At 40.9% G+C, this 20,936-nt stretch overlaps 1 protein-coding gene across 3 annotated transcripts in view; it reads left to right on the forward strand.

The window, feature by feature from the left end:
* The window catches only part of cabin1 (calcineurin binding protein 1), a 34,528-nt gene extending 15,542 nt beyond the window's left edge, over positions 1-18,986 (forward strand). For 2 of the 3 annotated variants that reach the window (XM_029510625.1, XM_029510628.1), the window contains 9 exons: positions 1,047-1,160; positions 7,852-8,015; positions 8,109-8,205; positions 8,321-9,007; positions 11,086-11,160; positions 14,347-14,602; positions 16,884-17,042; positions 17,133-17,335; positions 17,441-18,986. In XM_029510625.1, coding sequence (XP_029366485.1) covers positions 1,047-1,160; positions 7,852-8,015; positions 8,109-8,205; positions 8,321-9,007; positions 11,086-11,160; positions 14,347-14,602; positions 16,884-17,042; positions 17,133-17,335; positions 17,441-17,611 — 1,926 coding nt within the window. In that variant the 3' untranslated portion in view covers positions 17,612-18,986. The remainder of the gene's footprint in view (positions 1-1,046; positions 1,161-7,851; positions 8,016-8,108; positions 8,206-8,320; positions 9,008-11,085; positions 11,161-14,346; positions 14,603-16,883; positions 17,043-17,132; positions 17,336-17,440) is intronic. The other variant, XM_029510627.1, reaches the window with a different exon arrangement.
* Positions 18,987-20,936: the final 1,950 nt, after the last annotated feature.

A 20,936-nucleotide genomic window follows, 5' to 3' on the forward strand; every position in this document is an offset into this window, starting at 1 on the left:
CCTCAAAAGTCACATGGGTCTTTTATATTGAGTGTGTCAGTGACAACCATATGAGAGTTGTGATAGCCATACATTACATATTTCTTCCTTGTATTTTCCTGTGGGCCTGTGATCTCTGCTGTGTGCGTGTTGCTGAAACAGCTTGTGATGGCCATGACGCTCTGTGGGCAGAGGTGTGTGTGGGAGGAAGCACAGTGCTCCCTCAGCCAGTTTGGCATGGTGAGGTTGTGTTGAGCTTTACTGTGGTGGCATCCTTCTGTCAGCACTCTCTTTGTCAAACCTTTTAAATTCGGCCTTTGTTTCTACTCTATTGAATAAGGGTGAGTAGGGCATGGAGAGGTCCTAAAGGTCCTCAATTTATTCTGTCTTACATTTTATAAGCAGTCACAAGCTCTAAAAAAAAATCAAAAAAGATAATTTCCTCCGAATCAACTGAATGGAGAATAATTTTTGATAAAGCTTGCATGGTTGGTATGACTTCCCTCAGTTTTTTCCCTCCAATTGAGTTTTCAGCTGCCTGCATGGATGAAAGCCAACGTACTCTGGCAGTGACTTGGTGACACAACAGCTTGATGTGATCCATTTGATAGCGGTTGTTTTCTCACAATCTGACACATCCAGGGTTAAAAGTTTCTGTGCCCCTTTTGTTCTCAAGAAAACCGCTTCACTCACATTGACTGGCCATCTCTATTCCTCTCCAGAGATGGCGCGAGAGTGAGCCTGTAATTTCATGCTATAGGCTTACTGGATTGTAAAAGATACCATTAAATGGCATTCGCTTGCTCTCTTTTCAGACAGGGCACTTGTGTAGACACGGATCTGTGAGTCATCGTGCTGAGAAAAGGAGACTTTTTTTCCCTGATTGCAAATGAGGACAATTGTTTTTTGTTTTTGTTTTTTTTCTTGTTATTATTTAGCATTTCTGTCAGTCTATTCTAATGAAAGAGGGGTGTCCCTTGGGTTTTCACATAAGATTCTGTTGTGTTGTGCATATAAAAATGTACATATGTGGGCTTTTTCATTTATTTATTTATTTCCCAACACAGAACCTACAGTGGGCCCGTGATGTGTTGCTAGGAAGCAGTGTCCCATGGCAACAGCTGAAGCACATGCCAGCACAAGGACTTTTCTGTGAAAGAAACAAGACAAACCTGTTCAATGTAAGTCAGAGTTTAGCGTGCCTGCACATTTTTCTCTAAACATGTCATTAACATCACCAAAGCTTGCTGGCACTTGTCAATCGTGAACCTATTGGTATAACCTTATAGTAACACTTTTAACATTAACATTAACATTTAAGTTCTCATGTTCCACATGATGCAGAAGTAACAAAAGGTCTCACTTGACTAACATGATATATTATCACAGTTGCTGCCATTTCTCAAAGACCATGCCAGAATTTATTCAGTGTAATCCAAGAAATCCATAGATCACTTAACGCTGCAAATTATAATGAGAGACCAGTACGTTTAGGAGCATACTAGGGCAAAAGCCCAATCAAAATTAACCATACTAATAGCTGACGGAAAAGCCTACAATTGCTTTCATTTTAGGCCTTTCAGTCAGATACCAAAAAGATATTTTTGCAGACCCTGCTTAACTGTAGTATCTAATGTATTTCTGAAGCCCTGCCCAGATCCGTCATTAACATGTGTAGCTGCTGATCTGGTCTCAAGGGAACCATTCTAAGTTATACATTTCTTCGTATACAAGCTCTGTTTAAATGGTCTGTCATCTCTGACCAACATTGCATGGATGAAGAGTCATTGCACACCTAATAGAGGGTTTGCAATTTATGTGGTGTTAAATAAACAAAACGCTTATTTCTCACACACACACACGGAAGCACTCATGGTAATGTCTTTAACAGAATCAACTGAATGGAGAATAATTTTTGATAACGCTTTAACTGATAAATAAGTCTATTATGAACGTGAAGTTGGCCTTTATATAATCATCAATCATGTTATATGGGAACAGCTAATGTATTGTCAAATCTTGTGTTTTTGGTGACTAATAATCTCTGCATATTTTCTGTGAGTGAACGATTGGGTGGGTTTACATTGAAGAAAAAAATGGGTCTTAAATATGGATCAGTAGATGCAATTGCTGCGATAACGGAATCACAGAGATTGTTGAATTATCTGCCTCCCAGTGTTACAAGGCCTCTGTTGGGTTCCAGGGGAGGAGATTATGGTGTGAATCTGTCATCTGTTTTGGATTTCTGTTTATTTAATTCTTTCCACTTGAGGAAGATGTGTCCTTTCAGTTTGTTCATAAATTGGCTTCTTAATTTGCTCAGCCCTAAATGTTTTCTCTTTTGTTACAGAGGATCTAATACAAGCAGAATGTCCATCACATCAACACCTCATACCAGTTAAATTTGCACATTGTTGTGGTTATGTAGGCATTCAAGTCAAATGCTGACTTTAGAATACTCCTGGTAACAGACTGCAGAAGTGATGTGGGCCAGGTCTGAGCTTGAGGAGAGCTATGCAATGCTCTGGCTCCCACTGGGTTCTCGCAGAGCCCCTTCTGGAGGCAAACCTGCCACCATGATATACCAACTGTTGGAGCTTTACTGTTCCTTGCAAACCAAGTACTCTTCCACAACTATAGGACAATGTAAACCTTTGTAGAAAATGTCTGTTTTAATCTGTGAGGAAGTGTATGAGTCGATGAATTTGAGGCTGTCAATACATAATTACATAACATCATTATTTTAACATGTTGTGTTTTCAGCTTCATGAAAGCCTTCCTCAGGGTTTAATTCAACCCCTCTACATGGGTCAATCACTATCAGCCAATAGCTGCATTTGACTCTAACGAATCACTGTATTTGACAAATATGTTGTGTGTTTGAGTCATTTGCACAGTGACAGACTGACCACATGCATGGCCTGGACCTACCACTAATCAAATTAAACATATGGCACAACTTATGGCACCTTGATATAAAGGAGACTCGAATGTCAGCTGAGGAAACATCGTTCTAAGCTTGATGCTGAATATTGCCCTACTTTTTCCTCTTTGCTTTGGCCTGGGTTACATTAACTGGGACCTGTGTTAAATAACCTATATACTGCCATTTAGAAATGATCTGCATGAGGTTGTGTTGCATAATTTATTTATGGGGTAGCCAGCACAAGTGCTTTGTAGGGGGCCCAGCTTATAATAAAACTCACTAATAACAGACAGGCAGAGTTGTTAAATTAAAATTATAATGATGTAGATTGAATCAAATTGGTATTTGAATTAACAGACATGGGACAAATGATTGATACTGAATTAAGTTCATGACAGTGTGTGTGTGATGACACTGAGACTGAAGTGGTTCTTTGGATAACTTTACCAATCTGGCCATTTCACATTTCTCAGTGTTTATGATCCAGTTTGGATGTTCACGAGTCTCACTGTTGACTGATTTGTTCATGAAATCAAACCCGCTACTGTTCAGTAGATAAAACCAACATATATTTGCTTCTAATGTAATTATTTTATTACCCTCTTAAACTACAGTATTTATATAAAATGACTATTGTAATTCATCATTGTGGGCAAATTATTTGCAATGGAATTATAGAAAAAAATATTCCCCTTTAAATAGAATCTCTAATGCTACTGGTTCAAATGTGGCCATTATGCCTGTATCTCTAGCTGTTCAGGGCTACTGTTGAGTGATCGTGAGGAGTCCCCGTGTGTTCACTCAGCTTTGGCATTATCTCCTCCCTACACCCACTCTTCCAACTCAACACACCACACACACACACACACACACACACACACACACACACACACACGCACACACGCACGCATACTCTTGCTTACATATACTTCCACCCACTCTCCCTTAGTCTCTACAAAGCCCCAGAGAAAATGGTTGTCCAGGTTGCTGCATTTTAGATCAACGAAAATCAGTCCCAGTCTTGTAACTTTGGTTAACAAGATTTGAGTGATACTGTCTAATCAGAACAAGCTTTCGTTTTTGAATAGCTTATTATAGGGCTCGGCCTCTTGTTACATTAGGCCAGGATAGTGGCGGACTATGACACATATTGCTTGTCTTGGGTTGATATGTGCCTCAAACACTTGTGTGTTCAGCCCTGCATTTTGCTGCAGGGGGAGCTCCACTCATCCTTGCTTTTTGTTTTCTTTTTCCCGTAGGGGAGGAGTACTGGCCCAATGAATACAGTTTACAGAAGTTGATATTTTGATTTGCACGTTGGAGGGTTAAGCCTAGCTGTCTGCATGTTTTCCACTGCCTTCTGCTCTATGTCTAGTTGAGCTTCACATTTTTCAGCAGGTTTTTCTTCCCTCACTCACACAACAGGAAGCAGGAAAAACAAGGTGTGTTTGCATAGTTTGTTTATGGTGACCAGCAGGAGAGGCACAACCAGAGTTGAAAGAGAGAAAAGGAAGAAGGTGAGGGCTGTTGTCACTGTACTTCTGTTTGAGGAAACAATGTGTATTTGTGACACAATTGGATCTGTTTTAGCAGTACTGTTATTCACCCTGCTTTATCTTTGGTTAATTAGGGATTTTTTTCTATGCAATGTAGTTTTTTCCCTTTCAAGTTCTTGCTGGTTTTTTCCACAATTGGTGTGTCATCCTCTTGACGCATCCCACTACATTGATATTGTTGCACTGGGTTCATTTTTCTGCCAGTTTGTTTTCTAGTTCTTTTCCTGTTGCTCAGTCTTCATGATGATCACGCTCTACCCCTCCCCCTGGCTTTTATTCGCTCTGCTCATCTCCTCTCTCTGTTGCACCCGCTCTGTTTCCTCATTACTCTCTCACTCACTCCTCTGTTTGTGCGTGTATTGTGTGGGTGTGAATTAATGGGCAGGAGTTTCTCTGCTTGCCTCTGATTGGCTGGCAGACGCCAACAAGGATTGGTTGGATGCTGTGTATAGTGCAAGAGAAAGCAAGGGAGGCGGGTTGAAGGGGGAGAACTCCAGCAAGCTGGGGTCAGGGGAGAGCGGAGATAGAGTGCGTGGGTGTTTTTGTTTTGAGATGGCTGTGTTTGAGCGCAGGAGAGGAACAAGTCAGCTTGTCTGTCAGTGGCATACTGGACCTATTAGGCCTTGAGTTCTCCGTAGGAGCTATTTCTACTCTTGCAAAGGCAGATGCAATTCTCCTCTTCTTGTATTGCTGTCCTCCCCTGAGCAGCTGTGCTTCACTCTTTTCCTCTTCTGCTGCTCTCGCTGCCCAAGCATCCAAATGCAGCCCACTCCTTGTTCTCAGAGTGTGAACCTCTTTCAGGGTGGAGGTACTGCTAGGGCTGCTGGTGCGGCTACCACCAGCAGGAACCTATCCAAAACAATACCATCACAGGTGCAGTGGAGTAGCTTTCTTTGGTGATGGTGAGTCGTTTCTGCTCTTTCTGTATAATTCTGCAACATTGGGCAGAAATTTTATTTTTTTGTGTTTAGTGTCATTCTGGGAAAGAGTTGTACTAAAAGTGGTACTCCTTTAGAATTATACTGTACTCTGCAAAAGAAAAGAGGCATTCTGGGGCTTAATTCCATTTCTCATGTCAGCCTTTGTGAAACATTAATTTAGAGAGGAATGTAGAAAGATGGAAAGTTATACCCCCAACTTGGTGGTAGCATTAGCAGATAACCAGCCATCTTGGATGGTTAATCAAAAGCTGTATATAGCAAGTAGAAGGGAAAAATTGCAGTCACCTGACACCTGTAGTAGTGACAACTGCTTGCTTCACTTTATATTAATAGTTTGTGAAACTTTCTTGTAGTTAATATTTTGGCCCTTCAACTTTCCTGTCACTGGTGGCATGTTCAGGCATGAAAGATGAAGTAGATAAAGCAACAGGTGGGTGGTTTTCCTTCCAAGGTAAAACCAACAGCCAAAATGTTTTGGCACGTAAAGAAGTAGGGGGAGAATCCATACATACTTCCTGCTCTCATGTTTTTCTCTGTTGTTTTTTGTAATACTTTTGTAATACTCTTTACTTTTGGAAAGGTATAGTCTACTATCTTACTTTTTCTCCTCACACTTGTGAACCCACAACTCTGAAAATAGTTTGAGGAGAGATCAGATTTCCTTTTCTACCAAGGGATTCTCTTGTCATGTATCTGTCAATTGTTTATACCTTGTTTACTGTCCATCTTAATCTTGTTCTGATTCTTCCATAACATATTGGCCACAGCTGTACCAAAGCTGTTGCAGTGGTTATCAAGCAGTGATCATATTTTTTCCCCCTGAAAAAATTAAAAAAAGAAAATGCTTGAAATCATTGGAGTGAAATTCTTCCAAATCTGCTTTAGCTGTTGTGCTACAGCATAATCTGTATAAAGCCGTGGCTCTGCTTTCCCTAAACAGATTTGCTGTGGTTGGTTGGTTGTCTGATGGAGAACAACCCTCCTCCATTAGAGATGTCTTTCTAAGTGAGCAGAGCCCATCCCCTCATCATACTTGTCCTACTCCTGTTGAAGGCTTTCAGTAATCTGTGCATTGAAAGGTTAAAACCATCCCAAGCCCTGCCTGATTGCATAATCATGTAATAATAAATCTTCTAATTTTTATAGGCATTGGAACTATACGGTGGATCTCCAGAACAACTGGCTGTGAATTATGGTCACTCCATACTCATAAATTGGGTCCTATAACATTTTATAACATTTTAACAATTAATGAACATATTCATTCAGAAATTAATTTTAGGAAATGTTGTTAAAGATTAAAGAAAAAAAGCTGTCTTCCCTTTAGCTAAGAATGGAAATTGCTTCCTTGTTTTAAGATTTGTGAAAGTAGGCTTGGAATTGCAGACAAAAGACATGGACTTTCTGTGAGGAGGTCTGTCTTCATGAATGTATTTTGGTTTATTTTGCCTTTCATTCCTGCTCTGCTGTTCTCCAGTGGCTTTGAAAATGCCATCTGATAATGTGGAGCTGTCTATTAGGAAGAGCATCAACCTCCCTAGTGCCTTCAGCAGCTGATGGAGACATCTCATTTGTTTTGTTACATCCTGATATATTCCTCTTTGTTTTGTCTCTAACACTTTTAGCCCCACTCTGTGCCATGTGCTTTATGTGGTTACTCAGCCTAGGCTACCATCTGCACTCGCATCAGTAGCTTCAGAGTGCAGAACCTTGCCTTACCTCACCTGCTGAGAGGACATGTGCTCAAAGAAAAAGTGGACTTGTCCATCAAAAAACATTTCATCACGCTTTCTGTAAAGGAGGACTGCTTAATGGCAGCCAGTCTGCTGGTCTGTTGCATTTCTTGGACAGAACTGAACACTAATGAGGCTGCCTATCATGTTTGCCCAGTGAGACCTCCCCACCCCCACCACCACGGACTGTCACTCCCTCCCACCTCCTACATGGCCAGCTAGACCACAAGATCTCTCCGGCAGCCTCTCCATCCCCTCATTAAGACTCCCTTCTTTGAATGCCATGTTTTTGCTCACATTTATTCCATTCCATCACTCTTTCTCCTTCCTGTTTTTCCACATCTTCTATTAATTGTTTCTGTATGTCACTCTTTCTTTAGACTTTTTGAAAATTAGCAGCAGTCAGCTGTAAAAATATAAATCCTCAGAAATCTGCAAAGTAGCTCCTTCATGTTTCGTCAAACAGGAATCTAGTAACATGTTGACAGTTCCTCAGAGAGACCATTTGGCTTCCTTCTCAAATTTTGCATCATGTTTTTTAATTGAACAATGTTTTCAAATCAAGTTCCTGTCAAACTTAAAGTTACAGCCACCCAGAACAGAGTGTCTGTGCCATGTCTCTCTAGCATTTTATTGAAAACATATTTTTCCTTTTTGTTTGTAGCACATTCTAACATAACCACCCAATTCTGCCCCCCCCTCCTCATTTTTTCCAGGGCATCTGGCGTATTCCAGTAGATGAAATTGATCGGCCAGGAAGTTTTGCCTCTCATATGAACCGATCCATTGTCCTGTTGCTGGAGGTGCTGTCACAGCTTAAGGATCACGACACTCTGTTGAAAGTCTCTTTCATGCTTCAGAGAACCCCTGACCAGGGAAAGTAAGGACCAGTGTTGTGTGATACTATTGTTTCTGTTGCATGTTATGTGTTTGTTCCATGACATCTCCCTTTGCTTCTTTTTCTTCCATGAAGGAAGTATTTACGGGATGTTGATCGCCAGGTTTTGGCGAAGCAAGCTTTTTTCCTAACTGTAAAAGTGTTGGAAGACAATCTGAACAGTCTCACTGGGGTAAGGAAGAACTTACTGTACACACATACATGCACGAAGAGCTGTGAGCTGCTCAGTGTGTTAGACGTCTGGCATGCACCTACTTCATGTTTTGACAGGATCTGTTCTGTTTCAGGTGTCGGAGCAGCTTCTCAAAGCGTCTGCGCCCTCCATGGGGGAGATGACCACAACCGACACATCCAACAGGCCCAGTTCAGAGGACAGCAAGCATGTACTGCCTAAGAAGTCTGGGCCCACAGAGGGGGCAAGTGTCAGTGACACAGGAACCAGAGAAATCTCACAGGCACAGCTCACCCCTCACCTACCACTATCCACAGACAAAGGAAATAACATTCAGGAGGGCTATCCTGGGAAGGTGGAGCCTGCTAAGATTGAAGAGCATAAAGCAGGGCCAGATGAACCCATGGAGTTGGACACTGGCAACTGGAGGAAGCCCTCTACCACCACAGATTCTCAGGGCAATCAAACAGAGGCTGAGACCTCCCTGAGTGCTGTGGAGCCTCAGCAGAAAGTGACTGACAGCAGCCGGACAGCAGAGCTATCTCTGGAGGAGCTAAGTATCAGTTCCAGCAAGCAGCAGCCTCAAGCCTCAGCACCCAAAGTCCCTCTGGCAGCCAGTGGAGTTGATCAGGGTATACTACGAAGACCAAACAGGAAAAGGAAGCTTCTAGAGGATGTTGAGTCCGGAAAAACCCTTCTGCTCGATGCTTACAGGGTTTGGCAGCAAGGCCAGAAAGTCATGACCTATGACCTAGGACGCATTGAGAAGATCATGTCAGAGACTTATATGCTTATAAAACAGGTATACTTTTTCAAGATGTACCACACCAGATCCCTGTGCTGTACACATATGACCACATTGTTGCCACTGAATCTGCTGCAATAATGTTTTGTTATTTTGCAAAGTCACTTTTGGCTAAATGAATTGGTAACACTACTCCCTCTGTAGAATAGGGACTTCCCCTGCTGGTTTAGCTTTGACTCTCAGAAACCCACATCCAACCTGTTTTACTGTGGTCTTTCTGCTTTAACTCTTGAAACAAGTTGCTGACTCTAAATGTAGCCCCACTGAAATATATTTTTTTAAATGTATGAAATGTAGGTGAGGAGCTGCAGTGGATCAGTCATTGTTAATGTAATGATGTAATGGCATAGTGCCATTACACATACAAGTTTCTGGCTCATTAAGATTATATAAATTATTATATAATTTTGGTTTTGCAATCTTTAAAGCATATATATTTTTAAAATTTCTATTATAAATTTTATTGTATATTACAATTGCCCATAGTTTGAAGTAGAAGCAATTCTTTTTTTTTTTTCTTTTTTTTTTTTTTTACATTTCATGCATAGGAGACCTCTACAAAGTCTCCACAGAGCAAATGTGCCTCAGTTGTTAAAAGTTTAACTTCAGTGTTTTCTATGACACCTACATGAACTTATATAGGCGTATTGAGCTAAAAACAGTGCTGGGCCTAAAGAGGTTGCTTTGTCACTGGCTGTGGGCAGTAAGCATGGGGCAGTACAGGAATCCTGAGGGCAGCAGTTATTTTAGGGGTTCGTGTTAAGATCTTTTTTCTGTGCTCTTTGAGAGAAGGCACAGACACACCCTGAGCCACCAGAATCAGCCACAACTTGTTTACTAATGCCAAACAAGTGATGCGCTTTAAGATTTGTGGACATTTACCAGAAGCATCTTGTGTTTGTGCACCTACGTGCACAAACAGCACATGCTTTGTGGTTTTATGGTCTGTTGCATTGCACAGCTGCACACAGTCAAACTTAAAATCTGTACCTGCCTCATTTTCATTTTTGTTTGTTTTGTCAGCACCTCTGCATATTTCAGTCTGATGATTTTACTTTATTTCAGCTCACTATTAGGGTGCTAAAATTCAAAGAGCCAGTAAGTCATGTGCCTCAGACACTCAGAGCAGTTTCTGCTATCAATGTATTTTCAAGTTGATAAGTGAAGCAAAAATGCAGTACAATATCCCTCACAAAGGGGTTCAGCTATCTATCATCATTCCAGCAGCCCCTTCACATTTTACAGCTTTGATCAGAATGTGTTGAAATTACAGCTTTCAGGTGTTAGCAAACAGCGGCTGTTAATGACAACATAGCAGTTCCCATTTCTGAAAAACCATGCTGATCCTTTTATTAAGCCTCAGCCATCTAAATTTCTTTAAATAAAACTCAGTTGAATGGGGATTTACGAAAAATCACAAATATTATTTAAGACAGTTTAGTTGTGATATGTGTGAGAGAAATGCCTTGATGACATTGGCCCCATTACAATGGCATCACCACAGTCAAGTGTGTATTGATTGAAAGGCAGGTTTTCAGTGGGCTAGAATGGAGCGAAAGCATGTGACGTGCTGAAGCTTGACTCAGTCCATTTAAAAACTGGCATGATTTGAATTCTGGATTGAGACTGCTGAATAAAACTCTCCCTTTGGGGGATCCTTGAACCACTGCTTACAACTGGCTGTTGGAGAGAAACATAACAGCTGTGTGAACAAGATTACTGCTAAGCGTACGAGGTGTTGTAGCTCAGTTCACCAGCCCACTCACTGAACTGGGCTCGAATGCAAAGCGTTCTTCACTGGTGCTGTGATTAGAGGGAGATGCCCAAAACAAAATCCCACAGGTTCTGACACAAAATCAGAAGAATGTGTTGTTAGTTTGGCATCATCAACATCATAGGTTCATAGGGCAATGCCCTCAGAAATATAGGGTGCATCAGCAGCAGTACGACTACTCCCTGCTTCATTGTTGAATGGGAATATTTCCTTGACAGGAAAGAGAACATTTTATATTGGAATATAACCACAAGCATATGAAGACATGCTAATGTCCTTGTTCTGCATGCTCTCTCTTCAGGTGGATGAGGATGTAGCTTTGGACCAAGCTGTGAAGTTTTGTCAGATACAGTTGGCCACTTCTGCCCAAAGACAGGTAAAACAATGTAACTGCTATCTCTGTTTCATCCAAATTAACGTGTTTTTCCCCTCATGCAATTTCATTCAATTTTCATAGTAAACCCTCAACAAGAAAAGGCTTTACTCAGTTGATAGACTGGTAATACCATATTTAAATATAATGGCAAAAGAAAAATTCTCTCATGAAATTATCATAAAAAACAGAATTTTTTTATTGCAGCAGGTAAAAGTATAAAAAAAAAAAAAAAATGAGTCTGTTCTCCAGCGTGCTGATGTTGGCAGTTTGAGACCAGCATTGTGTGGGTTGTATTGTGATGAAGAGACTAAGACTAGGATATCTTTGGAAACGATCTCCATTTTAAATCTGACAGTATGTTAGTACACTTCACAGTAAGTTTCAACTCTGACATCTGTAATAACTTCATGCAGTTATTACATTTGTGACACATATTACTGCTGTGTAATTGACTGATATTGTCTCACCCATCTGCCAGGTTAATTTTGCCTGTCTACAATGTTGCTCTTAATATCCAGTTTAAGGATAGACGTTTTGTTGTGTGTATTTGGAGAAGTAATGACATCTCTAATAGAAATGTGCCAAATGAGTAATTTGGTAACTCCCAAACTCTACTCTAGTCCGCCAGTACTAAATATAGCCCAAAGCATGATATGAATGCACCCTGTTGTCTTTTCTGTCTCACATGCTAGTTGCCAAACTTGTCATCAGTTTTAACTGAGCACTGGTGTGCATATAGCTTATTTGCACAGGCAATGTGCATATGATTTACAAAATTACTATGAAATATAAAAGATTAAATATGGATGTCTAAATTTGATAGTGCCAGCTTGTGTTCATATTTCATCAAATCATTAATTGCATTGCCTCATCTTGTGCCGGTGACTCCCCCTCCTGCCCACACAGTCATCAAGGGTCTCTCTGCCCACATCCTGTTGTCACGGAGATGTTCCCTGAAACCTCAGATTCATGAGAAGAAGCTAGGGGAAAATAAATCTTTTCTCCTTGTTTGTTTGTAATATCATCATATTTTCCACGATTCTTTCGTTGACTTTGTTCACTTTGCCTTTTCGTGCCTTTATTTATTTTTCATGAATTTGTAACAGAGAGATAAGGCTCAGCGCTATATTTTAAAACATGGTTGGAGTCTGGATCTCTAATGAAATATGTAATGATATACTTACTACTCATAATAATAATATATTGAACAATTTCAACAGAGTTGACCATAAACCGATGGAAATAAGAAATAAGTGGCAATCAATTAAATCAAAAACTAGTGAAAGAAAACACTTTCACGTCACTGCTGACATGTTAGAAAAGGAAATAAACATTGTTTGTGATAGACAATCGCCTCAGCCTAACCAACACCAAAATTGAGTTCTGCATGTTTATGGTCAGATAAACATGATTTATGCTCTTTCTGTCCAGTGTTCCATGGGTGTTGTGGTATTTAGCCTCCATGTGGTGGTTTGTGTTCTTCTATGGCACGTTGCTTCTACAGCCAAGCGCACTCTGCAGGCTAATTGAGCTGCTGTTTGTATGTAATTATTGTGCTACCAATAGCTAATTTCGTTTTTTGTATTTACTTGCTTTTATATGCAGCAGGAAATGGCATATTGGGGGTTGTCAGTTTCTGGACATTTCTCCAGCTGCTTCTCCCCCAGATTCACACATTCCTTCATACCCCCAAATGTGCAGCACAAAATGAGCCAGTTAATGCTGAGACGGAAAATCAGCTGTGTTGTGCCTTGTGTGGTCTTTAATACCACATCAGGAGAGGAGAGTGTTTGGGCGACATGTCCTTAGTTGTTAGTATTGGTCAGAATATCTGATATATTAATACATTTGTTATTTATGACACAGAATATGCACAAATGTGACATTTGCTTCGCAAAACAGTTCCAGTGTGAGTTCCTTTCCTTTCATTAAAATACTTGGCCAGTCTTTAAATTCTATTGTCAAAATTACCCAACCTGTAGATGGCTTCTGCAGCTGTTCTAATCTGATATAAAGCCCAATCTGGATAATTGCAAAGAACCATCTTTCAATACTCATTGCGGGACCTCAGTTTGGTTGCCAGCAGCCCACTCAGCCTAGAGATTGGCTCTATGCTAGATGCTGCAATATTCCCAGGTATAGCGTTATTCTAATGCACATAGACTGCTGGACTTATTGGTGTCTTTCTACACAATGTTTAATGCATGAGATATGAATCATCAGAGCTTCTCTGGAGCTGGTGTGTGCTTGAAGCTGCTGTGCTGCCCAGCATCGAATTGAATGATCTGTTGTTGTCAGAGGTTTTGGAAGGCTACTTTTGTTTGTTTGGCCTGCCAGTGTTATGCTGTGTAAATCCTGTGGGAAGCTCCATCATACAAAGCTCTGATTCCAAGCACAATTTGACTTCAACTCCCAGCAGAGAGCCTGAGAAAATGCTATGAGAGTCCTGCTAGATTATCTTGTGCTAACATACTGCGTCTGTCAGAAGTTTCTGGTCTTGACAGATTCACAATGTGGCCCTGAATGTTGCCTTAAGGCTTTTGAATTAGTTTTGCAAATAAAATGGCTTTCTAACGCAAAAAATCTGGGAAAATGTGATGTAATTTTTACTTTTCAGCAGCTCTGTGTAGTCTTCCTGTAGATTAGCGTTAAAAAGACTGTTCCCAACCAACTTTTCATTCATTTTAACGTGAAAGCTAGAGGAGGTGTATTTGCTTCTTTTAACTGTGCTCCTCTGTGTTGCCATGACAGCGGCCGTGGGAGCAGGGCGGCTGTTTGTCACAGGTTGTTTGTGCAGCTCTTGTGTTTATAAGTGGTCCTCAAAAGGACACCCAGGAAAGTGGCTCGAGGGGGATGTAATGTGTAGAGCTGTCCTCCTCACCAGCACCCAACACATGGTCCTGTACGGAAGTAAACCTCTGAGCCCCCGGATGAACAACACTGCAGCTCTGTAAAGGACATCAGTACTTTGTGCAAGAGCCCAGACTAATATTGCTGACTTCTATCGTTTGAAATATGCAGTGGTATCGACTGAGGGTCCCTCTGTTTTGCTGGATCCCTTTTCCAGGGAAGAGGATGCACACTTGTCAGAAATCTACCTGAGCAGAGGATGGTCAATGCTGCAGATTAATATCCAAGGTCAGCCACACTTCTTCACCACCTCTGCTCTTCTTCTGTCTCCAACAGTCTGCAGCCGATGCCCCTACCACACCTAAGTATACCAAGGACCACCGAGACATCTTCTTCCCTGCTTCCCTGCAGACACCCGTCCTGCTCAGTCACTCAGCCTGCCAGCCATTGTCAACCCAGGACGGTCAAGCCAAAGTAGTGTACGAGCCTCTGAACAAGCTGTCCAGACCTCAAGCCTCGAGCTTCCACGAACCACAGCACAGGAGAGCAGCCAGCCACCCTGCTGCGCCAATGGCCTTCCTACCACACACAGGTACCATATCTCCTTCTCACCATCTTTTACCAAGATATGGCTTTTTTTCTGCAATTAAAAACAAGGCTATATGCACTGTCCTATGCAGGAGTAATTTCAGAAATGAAAGCCTCAAATTGTACTGCCCAGTTTTCTGAGAGGCCACTAGGGGGCGGCCACAGCTCTGTTACATAACAGCAGACTGGCCTGGGGATATTTTGCCTTTTAGGTTTTTTTCAGGCCCCCAACAAGAGTTTTAGAAATCAGTGTCCACCAGATTTTGACCCATTTTCTGCTTACATCAGCTTCTGGAGGGGATTGGCATAATCATTGCTAATCCTTATAATGAATATTCTTCTGGATGAATATGCTGTTTATTTCATATTTGATATCTAGAGATGTGTATTCTACACTTAGTGTATTAAACCTGATTTCCTTTGTTATTTATGGTTTGAAACAACACCTCAACCAAAGAGCATACATTTTCATATTTCAATCCCTTCTTGTCTGTTACTAGATGTAATTGATATTGTGTTTTTATAGTCCTTTAGTTTACTGTATGATGCCAATATAGCCATTAGAAGTAGTAAAAGAGAGCAAACAGCATTTCCAGACAGTGAAGTCTACCTTGTTGTTGTTGAGGCAGCTTTCCTTTCTGACAGATAAGGGCTCAGTATGTGCAGCTATCATTCTTGGCTCTCATCCAGATTTTTCTTTTTTCTTTTTCTTTTTTCTTTTTTTCTTTTTTTTTTCCATTTTCAGCTAATGGAAATAATCTTTTTACTGTTATCTCTTGAACCACGATTTAAGTTTTCCTCTACACCTCCTTCGTCTCCTATTAGACATCTCCTGGTGTTTAGTAGGTGACAAACATTGCACATGTACTGCTTTTGCGATTGAATACACCACATTGTTCAGGTACACAAAGTCTTTATATCAACCGAACAATCTTACCATGTTTATTTCCATGCAAAGAAAAACCCAAGAACCAATAGAATCATATGGGGTCTGTAATAAAGTGAAGGACCAGTTATTTATTATTCTATGGATAAAAGAAAACATTAAATATATTCACATATATAATGAAAATATAAAACATGAGTCAACTGTCACTGGCAACAAGATAATGCCCTTATTGGGTTGGTTTTATTCACATGGTATATTAAGCTCTTTCAGTATAAGGTTGCTCTTTATGAACAGAGTATACAGTAACTTCGATGGTTAGGGTTAACAATCACTTTAGTGACTTGGTTCTGTGTCCTCTTGAGCAGAATTTACATAAAGATATTTATGGGTGAAGGTTCCACCCAAGAAACCAAAGGGCATGCCTTTAATAAGCTGTCAGAGCTCAGCAACATGACACAGTCAGTGAATCTTGTTTTTGTTCTAAATTGGAGACCCACAACACAATTTCACCTTTTTCGAATAGTCCATTTTATCTTCTTTTAAATCTTGCGATGTGATAAATTTACTGAACCTGCTACCTTCATGTCTGCACAGAGGAAAGACCATTGCATGGTGTAATTATAAGTATTTTATTTGAAAATCTGTAAACAATAATTAGTTAAATGTGTGGATCTCCCCAGAAACATACAGCTTACGACCAAGCCACGCTGAACCAAGGTGTGTTATGTAATGGTTTCCTAGGCAACATTAATGGAGAAGCCTGAAAGAGCATTAGATCATTCTTGTTTTCATTGTGTCAGCATGAGCTGCAAGGGGATTTACTTTACATCCAGTCATCACAATAGACACTGGTAAACTTTATAAACCAATTTGATGGCGACTTGAAAGTGAAAAGTGCCACCCCTCTTCAAAAAAAAAAAAAAAAAAAAAATACAAGAAGTTTTTTGTTTTGTTTTGGAGTTTTCTTTGGATTTTTCACATCAAATCTTCTAATCTTTACGTCCCAGGAGCAGTCAATCCTTATGTCATCTGCCACACTGATAATGCAGTTTATTTAAAAAGATTGTATTCAGCAGTTCTGTTCCTTCTTTCAAATAAATGCTTTCTATTATTTATGTGGAAACATCCACTCAACCGGTTTGTGTACTTGACATATTTTTATGTCTGGGAAGTCTTCCTGTTAATCATGTCCAACAGACAGATGTTAATAGGGGTTCTTGTCATTCATTCATTATCATTTTCTCTTATTGAAAACATTGTTTTCAAATCGTAGTGTTTAAGGTTCTATTTTTGTGAAATTTTGTGATTAAAAAAACTGCCTGATGCCCAAAGGTTTCGATTCTAATAGTATGGTTTGAACATGTATTTTGTTGGTGTTGCTTTTTTCCTCCCACAGAGGAGCGGGAGGAGCCTTCAGAGGGACTCTCATACCGACAGCAGGAGTCGCACCTTTGCCAACAGATGAAACTTGCCTCTGTATCTCAAGGGCAAGAATCCGCAGCAGGCTGGTTCCAGGAGGAAACTGCAACATGTAGCACCGCACAACCTTCCCCAGGTCTGACAATTTCACTCAGCAGCACCAAAAAGACTGTGTGCCTTTAAAATCTTCCAGTATGTTTTATGCCCTCTTATTTTCCTCTCTCAGACCAGCAGCAGTATGCCAGCATTGAGCAGTCCAAGCTTCCAGACCCTAGCCGAATCCGTTCTCGTGTTCCACCCAACATGCCAAAGCTTTTCATCCCTTCCACAGTTACTAAGTTCCCACCAGAAATCACAGTAACACCTCCGACACCCACGCTCCTCTCCCCAAAGGGGAGCATCTCAGAGGAAACTAAACAAAGACTGAAGGTATGCAACCAACTTTGTTAAAATATGTATAAATAACTATACGCACGAGTGAATGTATGTGTGGTTAAAAATATGTACATTTGAACTGTTCAGCACTCTCAACAGTGCCCCCTGCTGTTTGCTCCTGTACAGAACGTCATCTTGTCGTCTCAGTCTGCAGCCACAGTCAAAAAGGACACTCTGAGCCAGCCTGCGCTGGAGGTGCAGGAGACATCCAGCCAGGAGTCGTCTCTGGAGAGTGAGTCAGAAGAGGAGGATGATTACATGGACATCTGAGCCTCTAGAGGCCTGGTGTGCCCACTGAAACTGAACTGTCCTCGCAACCTAGCCTGACTCTGCCAAACCCTGTGCCATTTTCTTTACAAAAAAATGGACTGGTACACGTCACTGCAGTGGTCTCTATTGATGCTTTCATTCCTTCATGTGCATTACAAAAAAGAACAACAGGCCCACATTGGAAAAAAAATGCAGTATTGTCATTGGCTGTCATGTCACTGTGTTGCTGTGATGGTGTGCATGACAGATGACAATGGCTTCAGTCTCACAGCATGTCTGTAATGTGCCATTTATGCATATCCATGTCTTATTGAGCTCCCATGTACCCAAAGGCACGCTGGATGAGGCAAGATTTTCAGCTTTTAAAGCCAACCAGTCTTGTGTTTTTCATTCTTTTCCAAGTTGTGTACTAACTTTAATCTCAGCGCTGCAGCTAAATCTTTGAGAATTTGCCAATCTGAGGTGCCTCAGTCTGGACTGATGCTCAGCAGCATGTATGTTTACCACTTCAGTTACCATAAGCATGAGATTTTTCATTTGCAACACACCTTACCTGGTGAATTGTGTATCTCAATGAGCATAAAGGTGAAATGAGGACGATCCGCTGCATTCGAAGTTCGTCAGTGGACCTAAAGGGTCCACACAGCCTCACATCCTGTAGCAGATTGGAAATGTTTACACTTTACAATTGGGATGCTTTTCTGTTAAGCACTTAACTTTGTGCTATTTTTGTACTGACTGTATTTCTTGTAATAATAATTGTCCTATATATTTTTCTTTAGTTTTATGCATATTTGTAGCTAAGAGGAACAGTTCTTACCAGGAAGATGTCCTGTCACCAGCACTGATCTGAATGATACAGGAATGGGGATTTTGGTTATTTGAAACTAGCTTTTGTACATATCATGATCCAAATATCCATTTTTCCAATGTGTTTGGCTTTAATGTTTCAATTATTGAGCAGAAGACGTGTGCGCATATGTGAGAGTGCAAACCTTAAGGCGAGGGTCACTCTGATTCCAATCAACTCAGGAAACGACTCACCGTTAACAGACACTTCACGTGATCTTTCCTGACTTCAGTGGAATTGAAAGGCACGGCAAGAAAGACTTTCATATACAGATGCCTTTCCACTCAAACCGTTTGGGTAAATTGGTCACAATTCTAGCTTAACTCAGAGGAAGACTATAGAATGTTTTTTACAGATTGTTTTCTATAAATAGAAAGATATTTACTGATTATGTTTCCTGAGAGATGTCTGAAAATGGTTTTTAAAAAATGAGTAATAATTGTAAACTGTCACCCCTGATTAAAAAAAAAAAACTGTTTTGTATTTAATTTCCTAATTTTTGTTCCTTTATTTGGAGTATTGTTCTGCTGATCTTCTTGGGAGTGTATCTCAGCTGAAGAGGAGACTGGGTCAAAGGCTCCAGCTCATCCCGGCTGCTGGAGGGGAACTGTTCTCTGTGTCTGGACTGAATGCATTATAGATGTCAAACCAAAAATATATTTGAGAAACACTATCTGTTGTGTGTGCTAATTATGAACCCACAAGGGTCTTTGCAAACAGTGGCTTTGTTCATATTCAGTCTGAATGTTCAGCAGAGCAACAGTAAGGTTTGATCTATTCCTGTTATCAGACCTATGGACCCACAATTCATACTGCTCTGTTATCATGCACAACTGCCCAGTCATATAGAACTACAATCACTTTTCATGTTAGGTATAAACATATTTGCAGCCTTGGTGCCTCGTTGAAATACAGATGTATTGCCGTTTCTATAAATTACACTTCAGAGTGGAAGTTGAACTCAGTGATGCTTTTGCACACAACAGGAGTTAAAAGGGTCAATTGCGTACTTTTTTTCTATTAACATACATTTCATGCACGTGTGTAACATCTTTATCACATGGCTCCGTTCCCTTCATTTAAGTGTCACTGAGATTAAAGTTTGGGTTTTTTGGGGGGGTGGGGGTTGCAAGAGCGCAACACATAAACATTATAGTGCAAGAGACAATAGAAACAAACAGCAATGGCAACAGTACGCCCTTAGGATGCATGAAATGTGCTTTTCCCCCAAAAACTTATTTAAACTGAAAGTTCCCCACCAAGCTTTTAGAAAATGATAGTCAAACCACATATGTAGGGTATTTTGTCCCCTTGTCACCATCTGAACATTTTTTGTATGTTCAGCTTGTGTAACCAATGAAACAGAAATGTTTACATTTACTCCAACACCATCACTGATATTTGATCATAATGAAACATGCGGTAAAGTAACAAATGCGCTGACAAAGTAATAATGACTCAAACCAACAACTATAAAGTCTTATTGCAGTATGAGCGTATGAATCCCTCTTTCTTTTAAAGCACTCACTGTGTGCTTTAAAAAGAAGAGCTGTGTCATCTCTGGGGTCCTGCAGCCGGCAGACCACCCCGCTGAACACATTGACTTTGTGCTCAAAGGGCTTGTACACTCTGGTGTGAAGTCTCTGACACGAGGGAAGTCATTAGTCTTCATTAGCAACTTCCAGGAGTTTCTTATGAAGTGCTGTGAAGTTGTCATTTGCCCCCTTTGCCAGGCAAGCTAGATTTGAGGTTTGTTTTCTTATGTGGGCGACCAAATGTGAACTCACCAGGCTCCTCGTCGTTGAGATCACCACTCGGGTTCAGGAAGGGGGGCGCCAGCTAGACATTTCAACTCCTTCTATGTTATCTTCCTATTTTTCATAGCCTCTGAAATGTAAAAAGAAACACACACTGAGGAGATATCTAAAAAAAACCAGACCTAGGAAACAGGAGAGAAAACTACAGTTACATAATGGCTGCCAGCTTATTTGGATGAAGCAGCAAATAAAGCTAAAAATAGGGATCTGTTGATAAAGGCATTTCTCTTGCCATGTGAGATTGTTCATTCTCCTGTGACATCATGTTGTTTCCAGCCATGGGGCTGCTATCTCTACAAACCCCTCAAAGTGGCCAATTAAGCATCAAAAGGGCATGCTGCATGGCTAATGTGAGCGAAAGGTGTGAGATTTCTCGTCAGTCCACTGTAGGGGCTCTTTATTGGGCTGCCAGAGAGCCGTCTGATCACCGGGCCCTGGCTGTATATTGGCAGCTGTTAACTGCTGAGCACAAGGGGATCTGTGCAGTTAAAGCAAATGGCCAAAGACCGACACCTGGGAGGTGGAACACCGCTGCCGAAGGTGGTCTGGGAGTAGACACAGGGAGGAAAGCCACAAAGGAGGCAGGAGAGATTGGGATTGAATACCTCTCATCAGCCATTTTGTCCTGGATGATTCTGATGAGATCACGCGTGAACAT

This window comes from Echeneis naucrates, chromosome 9 (genome assembly GCF_900963305.1).
Source record: "Echeneis naucrates chromosome 9, fEcheNa1.1, whole genome shotgun sequence".
Lineage (NCBI taxonomy): Eukaryota > Metazoa > Chordata > Actinopteri > Carangiformes > Echeneidae > Echeneis > Echeneis naucrates.